At 37.9% G+C, this 20,944-nt stretch overlaps 4 protein-coding genes across 4 annotated transcripts; 2 read left to right on the top strand and 2 right to left on the bottom strand.

Annotated features, from left to right (window-relative positions):
- Positions 1–578: 578 nt before the first annotated feature.
- On the top strand, positions 579–8,341 carry LOC129261065 (uncharacterized). The gene is made up of 8 exons (XM_064115352.1): positions 579–710; positions 1,435–1,671; positions 2,486–2,562; positions 2,810–2,917; positions 3,232–3,440; positions 3,791–3,859; positions 4,528–4,623; positions 5,486–8,341. The coding sequence occupies exons 2-8, from the start codon at positions 1,491–1,493 to the stop codon at positions 5,739–5,741; spliced, it is 996 nt and encodes a 331-aa protein (XP_063971422.1). The 5' UTR covers positions 579–710; positions 1,435–1,490; the 3' UTR covers positions 5,742–8,341.
- On the bottom strand, positions 6,439–11,130 carry LOC129261234 (uncharacterized). Its single transcript, XM_064115348.1, has 3 exons — positions 10,582–11,130; positions 9,895–10,149; positions 6,439–8,909 (listed from the first exon to the last, which is right to left on the bottom strand). The coding sequence occupies exons 1-3, from the start codon at positions 11,128–11,130 to the stop codon at positions 8,637–8,639; spliced, it is 1,077 nt and encodes a 358-aa protein (XP_063971418.1). The 3' UTR covers positions 6,439–8,636.
- Positions 11,131–13,736: 2,606 nt separating this feature from the next.
- On the top strand, positions 13,737–16,676 carry LOC129274430 (uncharacterized). The gene is made up of 3 exons (XM_054911240.2): positions 13,737–14,473; positions 14,723–14,971; positions 15,303–16,676. Exons 1-3 carry the CDS (start codon positions 13,912–13,914, stop codon positions 15,674–15,676), a joined length of 1,185 nt encoding a protein of 394 aa, XP_054767215.2. The 5' UTR covers positions 13,737–13,911; the 3' UTR covers positions 15,677–16,676.
- Positions 16,677–18,043: 1,367 nt separating this feature from the next.
- On the bottom strand, positions 18,044–20,469 carry LOC135158069 (uncharacterized). Its single transcript, XM_064115355.1, has 2 exons — positions 19,909–20,469; positions 18,044–19,384 (listed from the first exon to the last, which is right to left on the bottom strand). The coding sequence occupies exons 1-2, from the start codon at positions 20,430–20,432 to the stop codon at positions 18,505–18,507; spliced, it is 1,404 nt and encodes a 467-aa protein (XP_063971425.1). The 5' UTR covers positions 20,433–20,469; the 3' UTR covers positions 18,044–18,504.
- Between the last annotated feature and the right edge of the window lie 475 nt (positions 20,470–20,944).

Below are 20,944 nucleotides of genomic sequence, written 5' to 3'. Positions count from 1 at the left end.
TAACACAAACATTAATTTTTCTGAATGAAACAATAGTTTTACAATTAAATATTATTTTTTATGAAAGTGTTGACTGTCAATCTTCTGTGTGAGGGGATATAATTACTATTCAAATTGTACCTGAGTCAACACAAATTACAGGCAAATTGTTACTTTTTCATGTCACAAGTTGGCATTCTTTCAGAATTTATTCACAAAAACTCTTTTCTTGGTAACAATCCAGGCACTCCTAACAATAATACATGTATGTTTACCCTTGTGAGTGAGCAGATCAAAGGTTACAAAGTTGATTAATTTGTATCACAATATCTTACAGATCCAGTATATAAACTTGCGTGAAAAGAAATGAAGTATAATTCATGTTACTAAACCAGAACTTATGTACAATAGAATAAGAAAAATATAATATTTCCGCTTTATATCTTTCAGATCTGCCCAAATGGACATGGGACACCATCCTGGTGTTCCCAGGAAACTATCAGGCGGTCGCACATCGGGGATTTGAAGTTGGCGAGTGCCTTGATCCTCACCGGGAACAACTTCCGCAAAGTGTCCCTCATGGCACAGTTTGCCCGTCTGAATTTCATGGGGCACTCGATGTTTGCGGCAGTGCAAAAAAAAATACGTATGCCCTGCTGTAGAGGCCCATTGGAAGAATGTTAGGAAGAATACAATCGAAAAACATTCTGGCACTCCGGTTGTGGTATGCAGTCATCTTCTATTCTGTTTGTAGAAAATATATAGCTATCTATCGATTAAAAGTGGATGAATTGCTGAAGAGTATTTTTCAAAAGCCAAGTCCACCCTGGCCAGCCAAATGTCCATTTGAATAAATACAGAAATATTTGAGAAGCTCAATTATTTTTGTCAATATCAGATGTAATAGAAGAAAGTTATTACATTCCAAAGTTTTGCTAATTTTCACATAACAGTTATATGCACAACACAGATGAATTCACAAACTCACTATTTCTGTTTCATTTATTTAAGAATTCATTAAACAGGAAGCTGATACTTGTATGCGGATAGGTTGCACTAGTAACTGCTATTCTACAATTTTCATTTAGGAATCAAATCTTCACATTTTTTTTCAAATAATATACAAAATAAATCGTGAGGTGTCCTTATTAGTCTCTTCAAATGTTTCCCTACCAGGATATTCATATTATCATTATCATTCATATGATTTTGGGGAGCTCTTTCCTAGTTGAAGTTCGAATTCTTGATTAATTGTTCGGCATTATGCGTTTTTTTTTAATCTTTGGGTTAAAAACTATGTGGTATTTTAAAAAATGATTTTTTGTTGACAGATAAAAAATAACAGTGATAATCACAACTTCGCAATTGGTTCAATGATCATTGTAATCAGATTTGAATGTTTGTCAATCTTTGTCTTCTTTAAAATCAAATTGATATTTCTTTGTTGTCTTTTAGGCGACGGTAGGAATGACAGCCCTGGCCATAGTGCCCAGTTCCTGACGTATACGTTGATGGAGCACACCACAAAAGATGTCCTCAACGTCCAATTTGTGGACAAGAGAGAGGTTGGAGACAAAAGCCCTTTGATGGAAATGAAGGGGTTCAAGGAGAGCCTTCTGGCTCTTGAAGACAGTGGCCTGGATGTCAAGGAGGTGGTAACAGATGCCCACTCTTCCATTGCCAAGGTTATGAGTATGTCAATTCTGTTTCTATCATGGGTATTTTCCTTTTATTTATTTATTTTTCATTTTTATATTTTGAGGGGGGAGGGGTTGTTTGAATACGTAACCTCTTTTGATTTTCCATTCACATTTAGTTTGTATATTCTCCACTTATTTGACATAATAAACATTTGTAACACTAAACATTTGATATTTGTGGCATGTGCCTGTATTTCAAGCTATGTTGGGAAGTTACAAATTGATGCAGAGGTACAAGGTGGGACTCTGTTCTCATTAGTAATCATTGCTATCATCGTGATATCTCCTTGTCCGTCATCATAATGAACATGATATAGTAATTATGACGTTCTACCTGGGATTATTGGGGAATGATAAAGCAAGCCATCTGAAATATTGAAATATTCCCCATTCCCTGCGATTGACGCCATGGGCAAAGTATTATCGCACATTCAATTATGTACTGCAGTGTCCACCAAATGATGGTAAATGTAATAGCGATATGGATAACTAATTGCTTAGCTGCCCCAAAACAGTTATGACACTATTCTGGGGATGGAAAGCTTTCAGTCTTGAATCTCAATCTGTTGCTATGTTACAATATGCACTGAAATGTGCATGCACAAAGTGTGTTGGATGTGGTGTGCTTGAGTGAATGCTTCTGTGTTTACTTCGCAAATGTCTCTTGATTGTAACGAATATAATGGAAGTGCATGAAAAAGAAATTGACATGGAGAGAGTTCCTAAGCTTGGACAATAACAAGCAATCATGTACTTGGTGAAGTTGAAGGTGTTGATTTTTTTTCTTCTCTTTTTTCACTTTTCAGGAGTGCAGCGACCACAGATTACTCACTCATGGGACACTTGGCATGGAGCAAAGAATCTTGGAAAGAAATTATCCAAGGTAAAATCTCTTTCATGAATAATGCTAAACATCAAATTTGTTTTCAGAAATAGTTTTAGCCATGATAATATTGTTTTAGGTAAGATATGCATTAATGTGTATAGATTTACAAGTGAGGTCTTAGAGTTTGAATTGAACAGGTAGTGATGGTACAGAAATGTTTGTATTAGTCTTTTGTCACATGGAGGCTGATTCAAGAAAAAAATAATAATTACATATTAAATAGGAAGTTTCCTTCATTTTCCAGGCATCTTCCAGAGCAGCGACTAGACCATTAGCATATTGGGCTAGGCATGTGGTTCTTCACTTTTGGTACTGTTCAAAGGAATGCAAAGGGGACAGCGGGTCTTTCAAAGTAAGAATGATCTTTGCAATTATTACCAATTCCACACCAAGCACCTATGATAATTTTTTATATAACTTTATAAAATCCTTGAATCTTTATGAAATTTGTCTATATGTTATTAAATTTCTGTTTTTGTGGTACTGTAACCCAATCTTTTAAAATTATATTGAGTGTTGAATTCACTAAGAACAGTTCCGGTCTATAATATTTGTACCCTTAAAGAGATCATATATCTTACATTTACCGGTATACTACTTCAGTTTCAGAAGCTACTTGATTATGTAATAACGTAAGTATGTGTTGATTGTCATTTGTATCATCAGGCTAAGTGGCACGGCCTCACCCACCATGTGACAAATAAGCATTCTTGGGTGTCTGGCCTAGGAGGAGCCAACACATGTGACCATGGGCCCCTTGAGAACCCGGAAAGGGAGGAGTGGCTAAAGCCTGGATACAAGGCACATCAGGCACTGGTGGAGGTTGCCTATGAAAGGAAGTTCATTAACAACTTCCACTACTTCTCCAACTTCAGGTAATTCTAAGTAATGTTTTCATTCACAAAACTTTAGCCCATATTCTCATCTCTGTTATCTGTGCTGATTGGTTGTAATAGGTTTATGCAGCAAACACTTTTATTTAACCAAACTAGATATGATTTTAATTTATTGAAATATTTTATTTTTATTTTAGACCGTAACTTGACCAAACATGGGGATATGCACGGCTGAAAAGTGCACTAAATTTTTGCAAGCAAAGAAGTGGAAAATAAATAAACCAGCAAGCCCCTAATACTGATTAGGCTCTATCCAAATCAAGATATCCCCTTCTGTTGTTGTGACAGCATCACTAATTGTTTGTCTTTTTTGTTGTTGCTAAAAACAGGCATACAGGTACTTTGGAATCCCTTCACAACCACATTCTGATGTATGCATCAAAGCGGTATTCATTTGGGTATGTATAACATGCATGTATGGATGTTTTCGGTGATATAATGAGATATGTTATGAAAATCAGTACACTATGCAAACAGGCATGTTATTAAAAAAAGAAAGAGACTCTTAACTGGATTTTTAATCAAATGTGAATGAGAAGTCTTCTCAGTATTAAAATGTTTACGTATGTTTTCATTATTTGTAAAATTTTAGTGTAATATCTACATGTTATTTTGTATTTAGTTTGGACTTTTTTTTAACGGCAATACTTTTTTCTTCATGAAGTACATAAATTAGTGGATTGAAATCTTCAGAAGTATCAATAACTATTCCATTCTGCCTGTAGGTATCTTTAACATATAATATCACTGTTATTTGAAACTGTCATCTTCGCCAAATTAGAAATAGCCTTTCATCTCGGCAAAATTGGAAATAAGCAGTTTACGGATGTTCCACAGTTTAAGTAAAATGTAAATGTCTTTTTTTATCATAGATACTTTAGCACCTAAATATTCCAATTATGCCCCACAAAATAGCATGGGTCCATGTGCTTGATTCTTTTCTATAGAGCTTTAAAGTTCACCCAAATGGATGTTTTTAAGAATTGCACATTCCAATTTTTTTTGCTTTTTTAGTAATTTCTGTTTAAACCTATTTAACTGTTATGATATTTCAATTTCTTTGTAGGTACCAGGCTTACAGAGCTAGGAACTTGTTGGCAGTCATTGACTACATGGCTCACAAAGATAGACCTGTTCAAACTGATGGTCAAGGCAAGCAAAAGTATGTCCCTCTAGCATGTCAATAAAATTGGAATATAATTCTTAAAGAGATACTCTGGGCTGAAAATAGTTACATTTGAATAAATAGAGCAAAATTTCAGACAGCAAAATGCAGAAAATTTCATCAAAATCTGATGAAAAATAGCACAAAGTTGTTGAATTTTCTATTTAAGCAAAATATTGTGAAAGCAGTTAAAGGCACGTCGTCAATAATATCCACGGGGAGGGCTGATGATGTCGCTTAGCCAGTTTCGTTTTTCTTATGTTATTACGTGAAATCATACTAGTTTCAGTTTTCATACACGTCTAAATGACTTGTCACACTTATAGTGAAGAAGAAGTTAGAAAGGATGTCTATTGTACTAAATCAGTTGTCAATCTAATTTTTTTTGGTATTTCTTAAAGGAAAATTTTTTAATAAACCTAATTCCATATAGTAAAATGCAAAAGAAAAAGTTTATCCCAGGAAATTATTGATTGTGAGGTTCAAAGGTCAAGTCACCACCTTCTACTTTTCTTGTTTGACAAATAACTCCATTTTCCGCGTTACAGGCGGGCATATTATTTGGAAAATGCATTTCTATGGTAACGATATATCACAGTTGATATTTTAACATTCGGATTGTACTACTTCATTTAGATATTGCACTGAAGCTGTGCAAGACACATTTTTCAAATTTGTCAGAAATTGTGTTGACTTGGTAACCACATAATGGCCAAAAATCTTGGATAACCCACTGAGGATGCATTTGCATGATTGGAATGATTGTTAGAAAATTCATGACCATGGCATTGGGAGGTAATAAACACCTTCAGTGATGTTTTTATTTTTATGTGACTGTATTTCTTTTTATTACTTTCAGACATGTCGCAGTATGGTCAAAACATGCTAAGAACTATGTGGCACGACCTGTGATGGTTCCCAAGACCTACGACTACATACCAGCTCTTGTGAAGGACATCATGACAAGGAGAGAAGGAGATGAGACACCACTCTTTGCAAAGACGGAACTTATGCCAGGAGATCCTCGTGCAATCAGACCACATCTCGCTCCTTTCCCACCACCTTCCGTCGACGAGATATTGAGCAGGAGGCAAGGCCGTTTAGATGATAATTAGAGGTATTCATTAGTGCTTCCAAAACTCAATTACAGTAAAGGCTAGATGATTTGGGTAAACTGCACCATGCCTTTTTTTTCAGATATACTGCCCAGATGGCCAGGAGGTGATGTTGAATATATGGTAAAACTTGTAGATTGATTTTTTAATGATTTTCATTGTTTGAGATAGTTAATATTAATAGCTTAAGAATTTGTCAGTCTATTCTATGGGTTTTTCATGTTTAAGGACATTTTTTTTTTCGTACTACAGACTTGATTACTTCATAGATATAATTGTGAGATGATTTTTCTAGAAAGCTATTCTTTTACGATCTCATAATTAATTTGAGCAGAATCCGTTAGAACGACTATGTGTTTGTATGGTATGTAAATTGTAAAAATATGCAGCCAATGTTTCATGTAGAAAAGTTACGATCTGCCCGTCAGGAATGTGATTATTAGTGTGCTGGCTTTTCAGCTTGGATTTCATAATAATAATAACAGCCAATTTTTATAAAGCGCTTTTCCCAGAATGGCTCAAAGCGCGTTTAAGCATATTATTACCCCGGTCATTGGATTCTTTTCAATTCGCACGAAAAGTGCACAATTTCCACTCCCTGGGGAGCATTCCTTGCATTCATCGCAGCCTCATTGTGGCGCAGGCAAATCATTTCATGATTCTACAGTAGTGTTTACGTAATCCAGATCTGTGATGATGTGGTGAATACTAACTGTAATGTTAAAGACTTGCGCAGAAATCATTTCTTGCAGCAATTACCCAAGTTTATCTTATGAAAAAAAATTGAAGACATGGGATGTTAGTGCTGTAACTGTGGGCGAAACTCAGGTTGACTTTCAACGTATGCATATTCAACATGTAATTCCAGTAGTGAATATGCAGTGCCATGCATTCCAAGGCAGTGATGCGTTATACACCAATGGAAGCAAAAATTTGAGAATTATTAACACATATTTGAGAAACGCAAGTAATACTTGTTTTTCATTATAATCTATCATTCACACATACAAATATTTGGTAGTCATTCAGGTTCTGTCATGTTATGGTATAGATATATGGACTGCTATGGGAAGGGTGCTTGTATCAAGAAACTAAAGGGGACCGTAACACAACTGTGCTCTGGGGCATGGTTTGGCTGGTGCAGTACATGCAATGCAAGTCAAATGAAACAGCCATGTCTCAGACATCAAATCAGTTCATACTGGTATGATTTTTCTGAACCAAATTAATCTAAGTATAGATTTCCAAAATAGTCTATGTCAGTTTTTAGGTCAAACAAAATGTAAACATTAAATTTATTTACTTGTTTCAAAGTGGATATGAATTATTGTGTGTACTTGTATGGAAAAGAACAAATCTAAGCAAAACAAGAGTGATATACATGTGAATAATGATTTTTTTTTCATCATTTATCATGTTTCATTTTCTTTTGTGGTCATGTAAATTGTATATTCTTGTTGAAGGCAACATAGTATCCAACCAACTAGTTCAGGAGTTAAACAACATTTGTTCCTGCAACATTTGATCCCGTCTTAATATCTATTAAAGAGGGTATGGGATTAAAGTCATGATTGTATTAGCCTTTTATTGTTCAGAATAATGTAATGAAGGGGACCTAGATTTATTTAATTTTGGAGGTTGCATAATATTTTTGGGGGCATGATGTGTTGATGTTCCATCAGAGCAAACGTCATGTTACCAGTTTTTGCATGAGCATGCAGTGATTTACATCATGAGGGATTGGCCATGGATTCCAATTTACTCTTTTTTTTTTTTTTTTTTTTTTTTGGGGGGGGGTGATGAGGACCCCATGTAATCTCTAAAATAAATATTCCATTTGACACGTCATTCCCACTGAACACATTTATTTTAAAGTGCAGTTGCCTTCATACATGTACATATGTAAATACATTTGATATTTTTCTTACTACTGTTTCGAAAGCAACATTCATCACATTTAACTGCTCGAAATATTAATGTCCTTTACTACAAGAGTACCACAAGATAATGCATTGATAATTGTTTTTGCTTTTGTATGGCATGCTCATCAATGGTTCATCAATTTGTAATCCCATTGTTAACACAATAAATATTTGTTATACTGGAGGTCATACTGTAATATTTGTGTGCAACTGTTATAAGTGAAGTATGATCCTATTATTTCTCAATTCATTGTTTCTGCTAGTAATCGACACTTGCAATTAAAACGTTAAAGTATATACATTGATACACTCTAGTGGAGGTTGGGAGAATGAGTTACAATGGGATTGGAATACAAACAATTCCAAATGGTACAATGTATATAGCAAATATTCTTCCCCTGTGCTCAGAAAACTAGAACCATTGCATGTACCTTCTTCTTGGTTTCCCATAATACAATTGCATACAGTGTTATGCCGTAGTTGTTATGCCTTATTTATTTAGACCAGATGCTAAGTTTGATATGGCACCTGGCATCTGTTTTGATCTTCATTATTTTGGGAAGTACATGTAACTGTTATTCAATGTTGATTGTAAATAGATGAAACAGTGAAAAATGTACACTGATATAAGAAGAAAACAACATTAAACCCATGAAGATTTCTCAGGAAAAAAAACCATCAGAGTTGTCATGTTTCATTTCTTTCAGTCATAAAATCACTAAAAATTTGATTTTGTTTGAGAGAGAGAGAGAGAGGATGGGGGTGGGATAGAAATTTAAAAGCAGGGAGATTGAAAAATGATGAATCCAATAATTGTTTTGGTCTTCTGTCAAGGGAATCCTACAGTGAGGAACATCTTTTTTTTATAAAAGGCAACATATGAAAAATACAGGTACAACTGAGTATGAAAAGTGTCAATTCTCTTGTTCGTGATAATAGCCTTGTTTTCTGGTATGTGGAAGGCATGACATGATTAAACGAAACTTCCAGGAATATAACCAGTGTAGTGTCCATTTATGCTTGGGTACATGCGACGAATTCCTAATACACAGCAACTGGGAATTACCCTTCTGTTGCTCTGGCCTAATTTACCATGTTGCCAGAAAATAAAGCTTCGATATGCGGCATGTCTCATACACTTGTTGTCTTCTCCTGGCTCCTGTGATTCACCCTCAAGGTTGTAGGCATCAACCCATATAGCCCTTTGTAGAAGCAAGCACACTTCATCTGTTATCATTTGGAATACCTGAAAACGACAAGGACAAAAATGAAAAAGGGACTAATAATGCAAAAATAAGTTCAACCAACTACATGCAATGGTGTGGTGATGAGATCTTCTTTTCAAATTCTTGGAAGGCCCTTCACAAAGTTTTGGCTACATTACATTAGCAATCTTCTCTTCAAAAATAAAAAAATTGAAATATAATATTTACACAAGGTATCTCAAATTGAGTAATGGTCATAGGCCCATTTAAAGACAGACTGCGAAATGGTTTGAATTTTTTTTTGAGGGGGGCTGAGCAGAAAGTGGGGAGGGGGCAGACCATGCAAAGGACACAAGCAAATGGTAATTTTTACACAGTTACATGTGACAAGTGGGTTGCCTAAAGCCTCAGTCTGGGCCCCTGTAAAGGTAAAAGAAGTCTTATGTTCGAAGAGTTATAAATTTGAAAATTTGTCGATAAATCTGTTTGAACCATTTGTGCGACCAATAAAAACACCAATTAATATTCTTTTTTTTTTCTTTGTCTGAAGCAGGCCTAACCAAAGTTGAAATAAGAGATAGACCTGTTGATACATTTTCCATAACTGAGTTCTATCACTTGACATGACCATGCAACTTCTGAAGATACACAATTGGAGAGTACCACAAGTGCATCTGTAATCCAAGTTCTGTAGCACTTACAGTAAAATGTGCTAAACTGTGGGTCATGAGGAAACTTTTTTCCTCAGAATCCAAATAACCTCCATTTTGTAGTGAAACTTTTTCTTGTAAACTTTGTTCCTCGGGACCAAAATGACCTTCATTTTGTAGTGAAAACTTTTTTCCGTTTTTGGCATGACAAATGTTCATCAGCACCCCAGTCTAGCGTCGTTCCCAGGACACTGGAACATCGTCCAGTCTCACGTATGGGAATTTGAGACTGATTTGATACATCTAAAGGAATTTGAATTCTACATTCCAAATCACCCCTAAATTGTGATTTACACTACTTATACTACTGACTTACCGCATGTTCTCTGACGCATTCCTCGGGGGATTTGCCACAGCAAAGCTTTTCAGCATCTGTTGGCATGTCGCGGCAGTTTCCACATCGGCACCAATGAAGTCCAGGTTCGCCACATGGACTCGGAGGTGAACCACTTGGTGCAGAGCCATCACCTCCGGACGCGTACATAACGTCGAAGACCATCCCTGGCCTTCGCTCTATTGCTTTGAAGAGTAGGTTCTCTATCTCCTGCCTGGTCATTTTCGAAATGTCATCCTGTAAGTGAGAAGACATGTGAAGGCTGATTGATACGAACAACACTTGAATAGCTTCTCCAAACTAACAGTGACACCAGGCTGAGTGACACAATGTTTAGGGTTTTTCGGGGTGAATTCTTGGGTTCATTGAAATATATCTCACAACTGTATTTCTTTCAATTCATTCAGTTATAAACTTCTTTATTTCAACTTTTTTAATGCCTGATTGCCTTGCTCCAAGTCTTATACACATACTGCATCCAAAATCATTCCCCCCTCCAGAAAAGGTGGCCTAGCTTGCCTAATGTAGGCCTCTAGGCCTATTTATTGGGAAAAAAGATGAAATCAAGTTCCTGTTACAGGACTATGTAGTGTTTCATTGGGCGAACTTGGAAAGAAAGGAAGCAAAGATTCATCCAGGTTTATGTATAAAAAAAATTGTTATTTATACCTGCATTTTCTGTTTCCGTTTTTCCCGTAAGTTGTTGATTCGGTCTGCATCCGATTCGATACTCCGTAGATTTTGTGGGCCTATATTCCTTCCACCTGCACTTTTTGTTTTCCTGGTTCCCTTACGTCGAACGGATGTTGTTATTGTGGTGGTTGGTGTGGTGGTCGCTGTTAAAGGTGCTGAAGGACCCGCCTGGTCCTCATCAGTCTCACTGTGTCTGCTTTGAATGCGTTGGCCTCTTCGGCGTCCACGACGGCCGGTACTACTACTAGCCAAAGTGCTCTCTTGAAGTACAGCCTGGTGACTAGAACTGGCCTCAGTTCCCCTAGCCTTTCCTCTACCTCTGCCCCTGCCCCTTCCCTTTCCTCTTCCTCTGCCTCGCCCCCTTCTTGTCCTTGAAGATTTCCCGATATTTCCTTCTGGTTCGAGTTCAGATATTGTGGTGACTGGCTCTGATGGATCCAGTTTATCCCCATGTCCCTCTAGTCTGGCCTTCTTAGGTGTTGTAGCATCCAGTTCAGAGTCAGAGCCTTCAGATGAACCCTGCATTAGAAAAACAAATTCATGTCGAGAAAAAAAAATAATGTAATTGGCCATTCTTTCAGGGGGAGGGGCTCATGGCACTGACTATATATAGGCCTACATACGATCAGACTGGTTTTCCTTGTATTTATTCTTTTTTTATTTAACCATATCAACACAGAATGATATAGGCCTACATGTACGGTCAAATTAGATAAAATGTATGCAAATATCATCCATGCTTGCTTTCCCATTGTTTTTTTTTATGTCTGATTTCATACTCTCCTATATTTTGTGCAGATTTGGAGGGGGTGGTGCTTATTGATAGTTGCTATATACCCCCACCCCCCTCCCCATCCCTCAATATGATAGCTTGCTAAAATACTCTCATGCTGGTTACTGTTCGCATATGAACATATCCGGAATAGTGCTATGGTTTTCCAATGAAAGTAATGATAATGATGTCGATGGCAGTCCATGAGAAAGGCCTATACTAATGGATAGATGAATCATTAACGAACAATGCGTATGTTATTTTCATTTTCCCCTTTATTATCATTATTATTGCTATCATTATTCCTTACTACTATATGTTGTTGACTTGTTGGTGCTGTTGTGTGACGGAGTTAATGATTTGATGGCGACAAACTGGGTCTAAATGGGGTAGATAGTGCAAATAACAAAGTGATCTAAGAGGGCTCACTGCTGCATGAAGAGGGGGTAATTGCAAAAACTCTTTTATACGTATGTATTACCAGCTGGAGCGGTCTTTCACAAAATTGGAAGTTTTCGCTATCACATGCACAACGCCATTTGTCAAATATTTGTCGAATATTTGTGAATTAAAACTGCATTATCGTCTATGGCACTGGACAAACAGGTGGACAAACGATATTGTTTTCGTCCAGTGCAAATCTTCGGATGATCTGCTGAGGCCCGGTCCACCATGCACAACGAGCTTGAGCTTGGTGACATGCATATTCATCGCCTCGTCGGCTCTCCATCGAAAAATAATTTCATCAAAATTTTCAAAGATCGCATATGCCAAAGGCTGCCGTGAGGGGGTAGATTGATAACTAAGGACTGAATAAATAATTCTGGAAGGGAGACCAATCTGACGCCAAAATGGGTCCACCCCGGGCAAGGGTGAATATTTCTCTCCAAAGGGGACCAGGGGCTTGAACATTTGACAAGCAAGAAAAGGAAAAAAAAAGGTTATCATCTCAAATGTAAGGTCATTTCGACCGAAATAAATTTGACAAGCAAAAAAAGAAAGTTATCACCTCAAATGTAAGGCCATTTCATCCATAAATGCATGTTTTATTTAGATTCTGAATGATGTATTTGTTTCCACCATAAAAGACCAACAATAGTAGGGGGACAATCGATATTGGTCCCCCTACTAGTTTGGGTGGGACGCGTCCTCCCTGTGATTTCCGCCCATGCATGCCCCTGGGGTCCACGTATCCATTTGCGACAAAAATCTCACAGCCTTCCATTTTGAAAGGAATAAAACAAAGTTCGGTGCTTTGTAGTAATTACTTATAGCAATCACTAAAAAGCACTTAACTTTTGCAAATCTTCAGGGCACAGGAAATTTTTTGAAAGTTTGGGGTGAAGTTGAGCCGAAATGGGTTGCTGCACACACCCAGGTGGGTGTTTCATGAAAATTGTCAGCACTGACTAAATTGTCAGTACTGACAATTTCAATGAAATCCTTAGTTTTGATCGGACTGAAAGGCACGTCTGGCCTCTGTTACTTTATATGGTTACTGTCAGAGAAAGACAACTTGTCAGTGCTGTCAACTTTCATGAAAAGGTCCCCTGGGCAGTGGGCACACGAATAAATCGCCAGTGATCAGGGTCCAATAACAAAGGTTAGCGATTGATCGTACGCTTGATTTTCACAATTTATTGTACATTGTACGTAATCATTGGAATCAATCGTAGAAAAATATTATACGATCATTGCTAAGTTTTGTGTTACATGGCCCTAGATAGTCATTTCAGTTCCAAAGACATAGCTGACTTGGCCAGAATTTCCGCCGGTGCCAACATTGCCCCCCCCCCCCCGTATGATCACACCGATGTGCCTACTTGTAGCAATGGAGTGTAATTAGCGACAATTCATGTTTTGAGTCGGGCCTTCACCATCCAACCAAGGAGATACCACTCCAACGCAACAGAAAAGGCCTTCCCTCGCGAGATACACACCATGCCACGGGCTATGCAGAATACGTGGATCCCCTCCTCCCATCTGCATACACACACACACACCACACAACCCGAGCAATGTTGGAGCAGGGAGAGTCCCTGGGAGGAACGTACGGAGATACCCATTACCCCTGTTCATTGACCAAAGAAGCAACTGTTCATGTATGGAATTGAGCAAAACGTGATTTTCGCTCGGGTTGAATTTATATATGGGACTTATTGCCTTGCTTTCGAACCTTCTTTATTTCAATAATGTCGAGGGCTATAAAACTCCATCCCTAAAGCAATCGTCTACATGAAATCATGATGTATATACACCAAGAGAAGATCATATTGAAATTCTCGCTACCCCAAATAGCGATTTCGCCGAGATCCGGGGAAAATCCCTGGAACGCGCATTGCATTATGGGATAGCTTTTCGTTACAACAACTTCCTGTTCGGAAGCCGCACGCCGTCGTCGCTGGTCATGCATATGCATATATCGTCTGCTCGAACTCGCTACACTCTCCTGCCGTCGCAAAGATTTTAATGTTTATTTGAATATTTCGTTGATTGTTTATTAGTATTATTACGTCTGTTGATTATCAGTTACGATGGTCTTCTTTTGTGAGTCCGCACAGTGCTGGGCTCATGATTCGAAGCGCAAGAACCCTGACAAATGGGGATGGATGAAGGACGTAACTTGGGTGAAATTTCCCACCGATGCCAGCACACGAGCGACATGGCTGCGGTTGATTCGGCGCAAGGACAAAGTTAATCTGACAAAAAAATCGCGACTTTGTTCGAGACATTTTGATAGAGACCAGATTACTCCAGATGGTCATGCTAAAGGCTATCCTAGATACTTTTTTTGGAACAATTTCGGTCTCACTGGAGAAGAACGTCCTACCACAGCGATTGACAAGATGGACACCGCCAGGGAAGTTTCAGCTCGTAAGCGGCAACAGACCGACTCTGATATCGACCCCACCAGTTCGCCGGTTAAAGCAGCCAGCTCTCGCCGGGTCTTTTCTGGGACCCTGCATCACCCTGCACTAACTACAGACGACAATGTCATCGGTACTGTTGGAAGTGAAGTTGAGGTGGAGTCAAGGACAAGGTCAAAGAAGGCCAAACCTTCAAAGTCTTTTCTTGGACATCATGGCCATGTTGGACGTAAGTATAATTCTAAATTCCAAGCCCATGCCTGGCGATATAAATGTCTAATTTTGCCATCGATCTGGAGCCTTTTGGCTTAGCCCTTACTTTGACTTTGTACTGTCTGCGGTGCCAGATCTAATGATGATAAACTGCTTTATTTAAATAAGCTCATTGTAGGTCCCTTTTTTTATGAATGTTACTTGTTATTTTTCAATGATAATCTGTTTAATAATCAGATTCTCTTTCTCTTTTTGTTTTTCACAGATATGGATGCTCTTCCCGAAAACTTGCGTCATTCTGATCAACATGACTATTTGTCTTCAGCGGAAATGAAACCGATGGTGCAGGAAGTACAAACTCAAACAGACATGACATGTGAGGATATTGCTTCTCTTGTGAAAGCATCAACAAGGAAATTCAAGAGCAGAGCAGAAGATACTGTTGACTGCGTTCTCGACAGTGATGAACGGGTCAACTTTTATACTGGGCTTGAATCAAGAACCCTGTTGAATGGTGAGTCATATTTATTTTTCATTATTGGAGAAAAAAATTAAACCGTTCAAATATCTTTTCAAAAATCATAATGTTAAAAAGCTCATTCGAAAACTTATCCAAACACTGTAACACACATGTGATTTAAGTAATGTATATGGGATTACTAACTTTTTTCCTCAGCTTGATACTATTTTTCTTAGCTGATGTTCTCTTTGTCTCTTTAAGTCATTTATGACTGCTCACTTCTATTACCTCTTTTCAAGCCAAATATATATATGAATGAATTGTATTTTTTCCATAATCTTAATTTTTCTATTTTTTCCTGTATTTTCTTCATTCTACTATCCAGGTGTCTGGGATAGCATCAGTGATGGAGTTTCAAAGATGAAATACTGGACTGGACCAGAAAGCATGAAAGAAAAGCAGTACGAGAAGAAAGGTTACAAGAAACCAGGTCAACAACGTCATCTGGATCCTTTCTTTGAATTTGTCATGACATTAATGCGCATCAGACTAAACCTGCCGCTCCTGTTACTTGCCGACCTTTTCAGCGTGAGTGCTACTTGTGTCACCAAAACAACAATAACTTGGATCGCATACTTACATCAGACCCTAGTTCCAGCTCTGCTTATTTGGCCATCTCAGCTACAAGTGAGGAGTAGGATGCCATTTGAATTCAAGAAGTATTTTCCAAGAACGCGAGTTGTTATAGACTGCACATAATTCTTCATTGATAGACCAGCAAATAAGAAGGAGCAATATCGCACATACTCTCAATACAAAAGTCATAATACCTATAAGTGCCTTGTGGGTATTAATCCCAATGGAGCATTCACTTTTGTGAGTGATTTTTGGGGTGGAAATGTCTCGGATAAATTTTTGACACAGAACTCTGGTTTACTTGAAAAACTAGAAGAAGGGGATCAGGTTATGGCAGACAGAGGATTTCATATTGAAGACCTGCTCTTGCACGTCGGTTCAACCTTGGTAGCACCGCCCTTTACCAGAAAATGGACCTCAGGAAAGGGAAAACGTCTGAACGTCGAAGAAATCAATAGGACCAGACTCATTGCAAGACTACGTATCCATGTTGAGCGAGCGATTCAACGTATCAAAACATTTCGTATTTTGAAACACCAAATACCGCACTCTCTCAAGGATATGTCTTCAATGTTAGTTCAGGTTGTCGCTGCAATTTGCAATTTGAAAGGTCCCCTATTTTACAGTCATGGAGACCCCAAATCTGGACAATCAAAACGCAAGAAACCATTGAAACGTCTTCATTCGTCTCCCAGGAAGGGAATTACAGACTGCTAGGACATATCAGAACAGTACTCGTCCATGCTTCAGTCAGATGGATGCACATAATATACCTACAAATTATGCTACTCTTATAGAATTTATTTAGAGCAAATCTTCTTGTTTGTAGGGCATTCAGTTCACACTTGATAAAATTCATGTCTGCTTAAGCTTTACTAGTTTGTCATACATGGCATGCTCCATAGACATGTTTTAATGTGCATTGACGTGACTTATTGAACGTGTTAAACAACCAGTGTTTTATCGTACATATTTTACTTGCCTAATGCCTTTGCTCTATTTTTTAACGACCCTACATCGTTGTGTCGTTATATGATAGAGAATAATAATGAACTTATTGTCATACTATTGAAAGCCAAAAGTTGCCATGCTGGATGATGCTGCATTTTGTTATGGAGCTTTAAATATATAATTATGTATAAACAATGAGCAATACTTTTGTTTATTTTGCTTGAAATAATAAATAAATTGAACGTATCATTGGATTGAATTTGACCTGAATGTGTACATGCCCCATTATAAAACTTAATTATACAAAAAGGAGAAAGAAAGAGAGAGGAGGGAGCAAGGGAAAGGAAAGTAGAAAAGGGAGATCGAGAGTGGTAAAATGGAAGAGAAGAAGAAAACATGAAGGGGATGAAAGAAAAGATAGGGGAGGGAAGAGAAAGATATAGAAAAGAAGGTGAGGGGGAAGAAAGAAGGAGAGTAAAGGAGATGGGAGGGGAGGGAGAAAGAAAGAGATAATAGAAAAAAATGAAGGGTAAAAGAAAGGGGGGGAATGAAACACAAGAAGAGGGGAGTGAGAAAGAAAGAGTTAAATAAAGGGAGCAAGATTTTTAAAAAGGGGGAGTAGAGAGGAAGAATATATTTAAAAAAAAAGGTCAAGGGGAGGGAAAAAGAAAGATATATAGAAATAAATGATAGGGAGAAAAGGTAAACAAAAAAGGTGGGGAAAGAGAGTGAAGGGGTTGGGGGAGATATATGTAGAGATAAATAAAGGGAGGAATGGTAAAAAAAAAGAAGAGGGGAATAGGGGAAAGTTGAGAGAAAGATACATGTACATGTATATGGAGAGGGGCAGGGAGTGTGAGTGAGAAAGAGAGAGCTGGGTAGAGGTGAGAGAGACAGAAGGGGAGAGGAAGAAATGTTTATATTTGTACATACCTACCCCACACATATGGATATCAAACTAATCTTTCAATCACACTAACAAAACAGACTTCAAACTGACCAATGTTAAAACACTGGTAATCATAAATCTTGTCAGTCTGGAGTCGGTTTTGCATATTCAACAAGGGCATGCACACCAACACAGAAACATGCTTCTCAGTAAAAATCCAAACATAGATGTCAGCCAAATGCTACAGTCACACAAACAAAACAGACTCCAAAGTGATTAACGGTACATGACAGTAATAATATATCTTGTCAGTCTGGAGTAAGTTTTGTATATTTAACTAAAACGTGCACAATCACTAGCAAGACATGCATACCCACACTTCTCACAAAACATTAAAAAGACATCAGTCGGCAGTCACACCAACAAAACTAACATAAGACTTGCTCACACACAATCATACTTCTCTCAAGTGATGCCCCCCCCCCCCACAAAAAATGAAATAATTTTTTTTTTTGCATAACATAGTTTTGGATTTGAAATTAACATTTCATGAACGCACATAATCACCCAAAATTTTATGTTATGTTATTATAAATATTCATGCAATGAATGGAAATGACAGCTGTAACAAAATACTGGTGGATAAATAATTTAATTGATATTCAAACACATCATGTCTTAGTTTAATCAAGCACAGTAAATAGACAGGAACCTCGAGCACGAAGTACATACTGTCCAGTAAAATGAAAGAAAAAAAATGACGGTATACACATACGGTATTTCACATTTAGTTTTGATAGATGCATTTCTCAGCATCATAAAAAACACAAGTCTGTTTCACCTTCATAGATTCTCATAGAACACAGTCATAAGGAATGTCAATCATGGAGTTTTAACTTTCAACACAAGTTCATTTCATGAGCAATGGCACTATTCTCTTGCAGAAAACATGAGTTGCTTTGTCCTTCAGTGATTCCCACAGAACACGGTCAAATGGAATGTCAATGACATGGATGCCCTTTCTGGTGTAAATGACAAAGTCGCACCTATCAACCGCGAGAACTCCCATCTGTTGTTGGGCCTGAAAGTACCACGATGATGTCTTCTTCAATCAAACTTCTCCACTGGAAGATTCCAGATGATATGAAGGGTCTATCGCTGGAATTTCTTTCACAGACAAATTCTTATGCTTCAGAGTACATTTGATTTCTACAACTCTCTTTGCATGGCATGCACATGTAGATATGCCATCTGGAGATGCTCCCAGAAATGGTGCTTCTGGCAGGAGGTGTAACCCTGTCGTGTTACATTCAAAGTCCTTGTGGTGTGTTTCCATTTCACTAGAATATATCTGTCGAGCAACACTTTCATGTGCATGACCATAGTCCATCGCTTTTGTCCGGATCCTTGGTGCAGTACCCATGACTCGCTGTATCACTGTCTTCCCTTCTGAAGTGTCTTTCAAACTGCGAACGTCAGCAGCAATGCTTGCAGTGATGCGCCCAATTCGTGCGTCCAACCACTCTCCATCATCTTGACTGAGGCTGCGGTAGTAGTCCAGATGTTCATCCGAAGTTGCTTGACTGATGAATTCAACAATGCTTTCCTCATCTGATGACTGGAATCGAGCACACAACTCTGGGATTGATGGAGGCGTGTTCTTAGGTGGTGGTGGTAATACCGAAGTTAACACAATCGCATTATGTCCACTAGTCGTACAAGAAGCCACAATTTTCTCCCGTATCTTCAAAATTGCTGCACTGTCAATCGTCAAGACTGGTTTAAATGATGTACATGAATGCTTTTGTGGTTTATCCTTGTTGTGACGATAGTCCAACTCTGCTATTCTTACTGGGATAGATTCACGTCGAGGCTGGTTCCACTTACATTGCTGATCAGTGCCAACTGCTGTCCCTCTGTCTACATGTCGGGATGAAAAATTCTCGACTGTGAAAAGCAAAGCAGCAACATGCTTGCATGACCCTGCATCCCTGTAGGAATAAACAAACAAAAATTATGAAAAGATTAATTGTGTGAAATGTTCAAAACTAGATTCTATACTTAATTTTTTTATTCAGTTTTTATTGATAAGGTAATTATACACATGCAATATAACTATACAAAATGGCATTCCTAAAAAATTGATTTTGAAAACATATGATATAGGTCTATAAAGCCTACATGTAGGATGAGATTACTAAAAAAAGCCTTGTTTTGTAAAATTTCTAATTCAATTTGATGAGCACATTTTGAAGTTCACATCACTCATCAGTCATATATCAGATTATCACTAAAAAAAAAAAATGTAATAAAAAAATGGAAGTGATGTTTGTCCCCTTTTGTTTTTTGCATGCCAGGATTTTTGTGGCAAAATTAAAAAAGGACAGGTTTGCCAGCGCCAGACTCCCCTCCATGACCATGATTCATGGAGATCGTTGACACTGAGACTGACACTAGTGACAGTACGAAATGCAAGCTTGCGAAATGACATGAATTAATATAAGTTCAAACTTACGCTGCTATACATCCACAACCAGCTGACTTTACTTCCCCAGTACTACAACACAAGAGCCATGTATCATATCGCTCAGCAGTGTGTCGCTGCTCCGGTTTGACTTTGCCTCGAATGTACACAAAATCATTGTTGGTGTCAACAATCCTTCCAACTTCAACCATTTCTATGTGTTTGTCAACAAACATACGATAGCCATCATCAGATTTATGTTGCTTCAGTCTTTGTGATGACCACCCACATTCCACCGTCAAGTATGCAAAAACGTCACCACAAGTGATGGATGGCAGTGTCTTTAAGTCACTAGTCCAATGCACTGTTTTGCCATTCAGATCAACAGTGCCGTCATCCACAACAACACAACGTCGCTTTCGCTCGGAAAGTTCGTGATCACAACCCTCTCTTTCACGATACAGTTTAACGGCCTTTTCTGCTAAAGTCACTAATTCTGCCCGACGCTTTCCATTGCACGGTATTCCTCTGTCAGTTAAGATTTTTTTAAGTTCCGAAACTGATTTTTTATCCATTTTGTAGTCGACGAAACATTGAACGGAATGAATGCTGTTGTGTATATCTAGTCGAATACGATCGTGATGTCAGGCCGGTCGCTAAACGAAAATTTTAAGATATCTATTTTTTTTTTTTTTTTTTTTTACCGAGTAAAAACGTAAATAAAAATTATTTTCACCTAAAATATATTTTTATTTTTATTTATAGTTCAAATTAAATTGAAAAAAAACCAAATTTAATAAAACAGTATTATAATATGTACATATTACGCTGATTGGCATCGATTTCAGCGTAGTGGAAACTCAGTATCGCGAACCTCGCGCGAGCAGGTAGCTCTAAACCGGAAGTGGTGATGACGACCCGACGGAGTGAAAATTATCTCGTCTCGCGCATTATGAGACTTTTGTTCCTATTTGGGGTAGCGAGAATTGTCAATGGACGGCCGGTATCGTCTAGTCTAACTTATTTGTGTGGATCTTGGATACTGTACAAATTCTCTGGGAAAGATGTTGTTGCACGCCCCTACGAC

Source organism: Lytechinus pictus, unplaced genomic scaffold (assembly GCF_037042905.1).
Source record: "Lytechinus pictus isolate F3 Inbred unplaced genomic scaffold, Lp3.0 scaffold_28, whole genome shotgun sequence".
NCBI lineage: Eukaryota > Metazoa > Echinodermata > Echinoidea > Temnopleuroida > Toxopneustidae > Lytechinus > Lytechinus pictus.
This window is presented reverse-complemented; position numbering and strand designations above follow the sequence as displayed.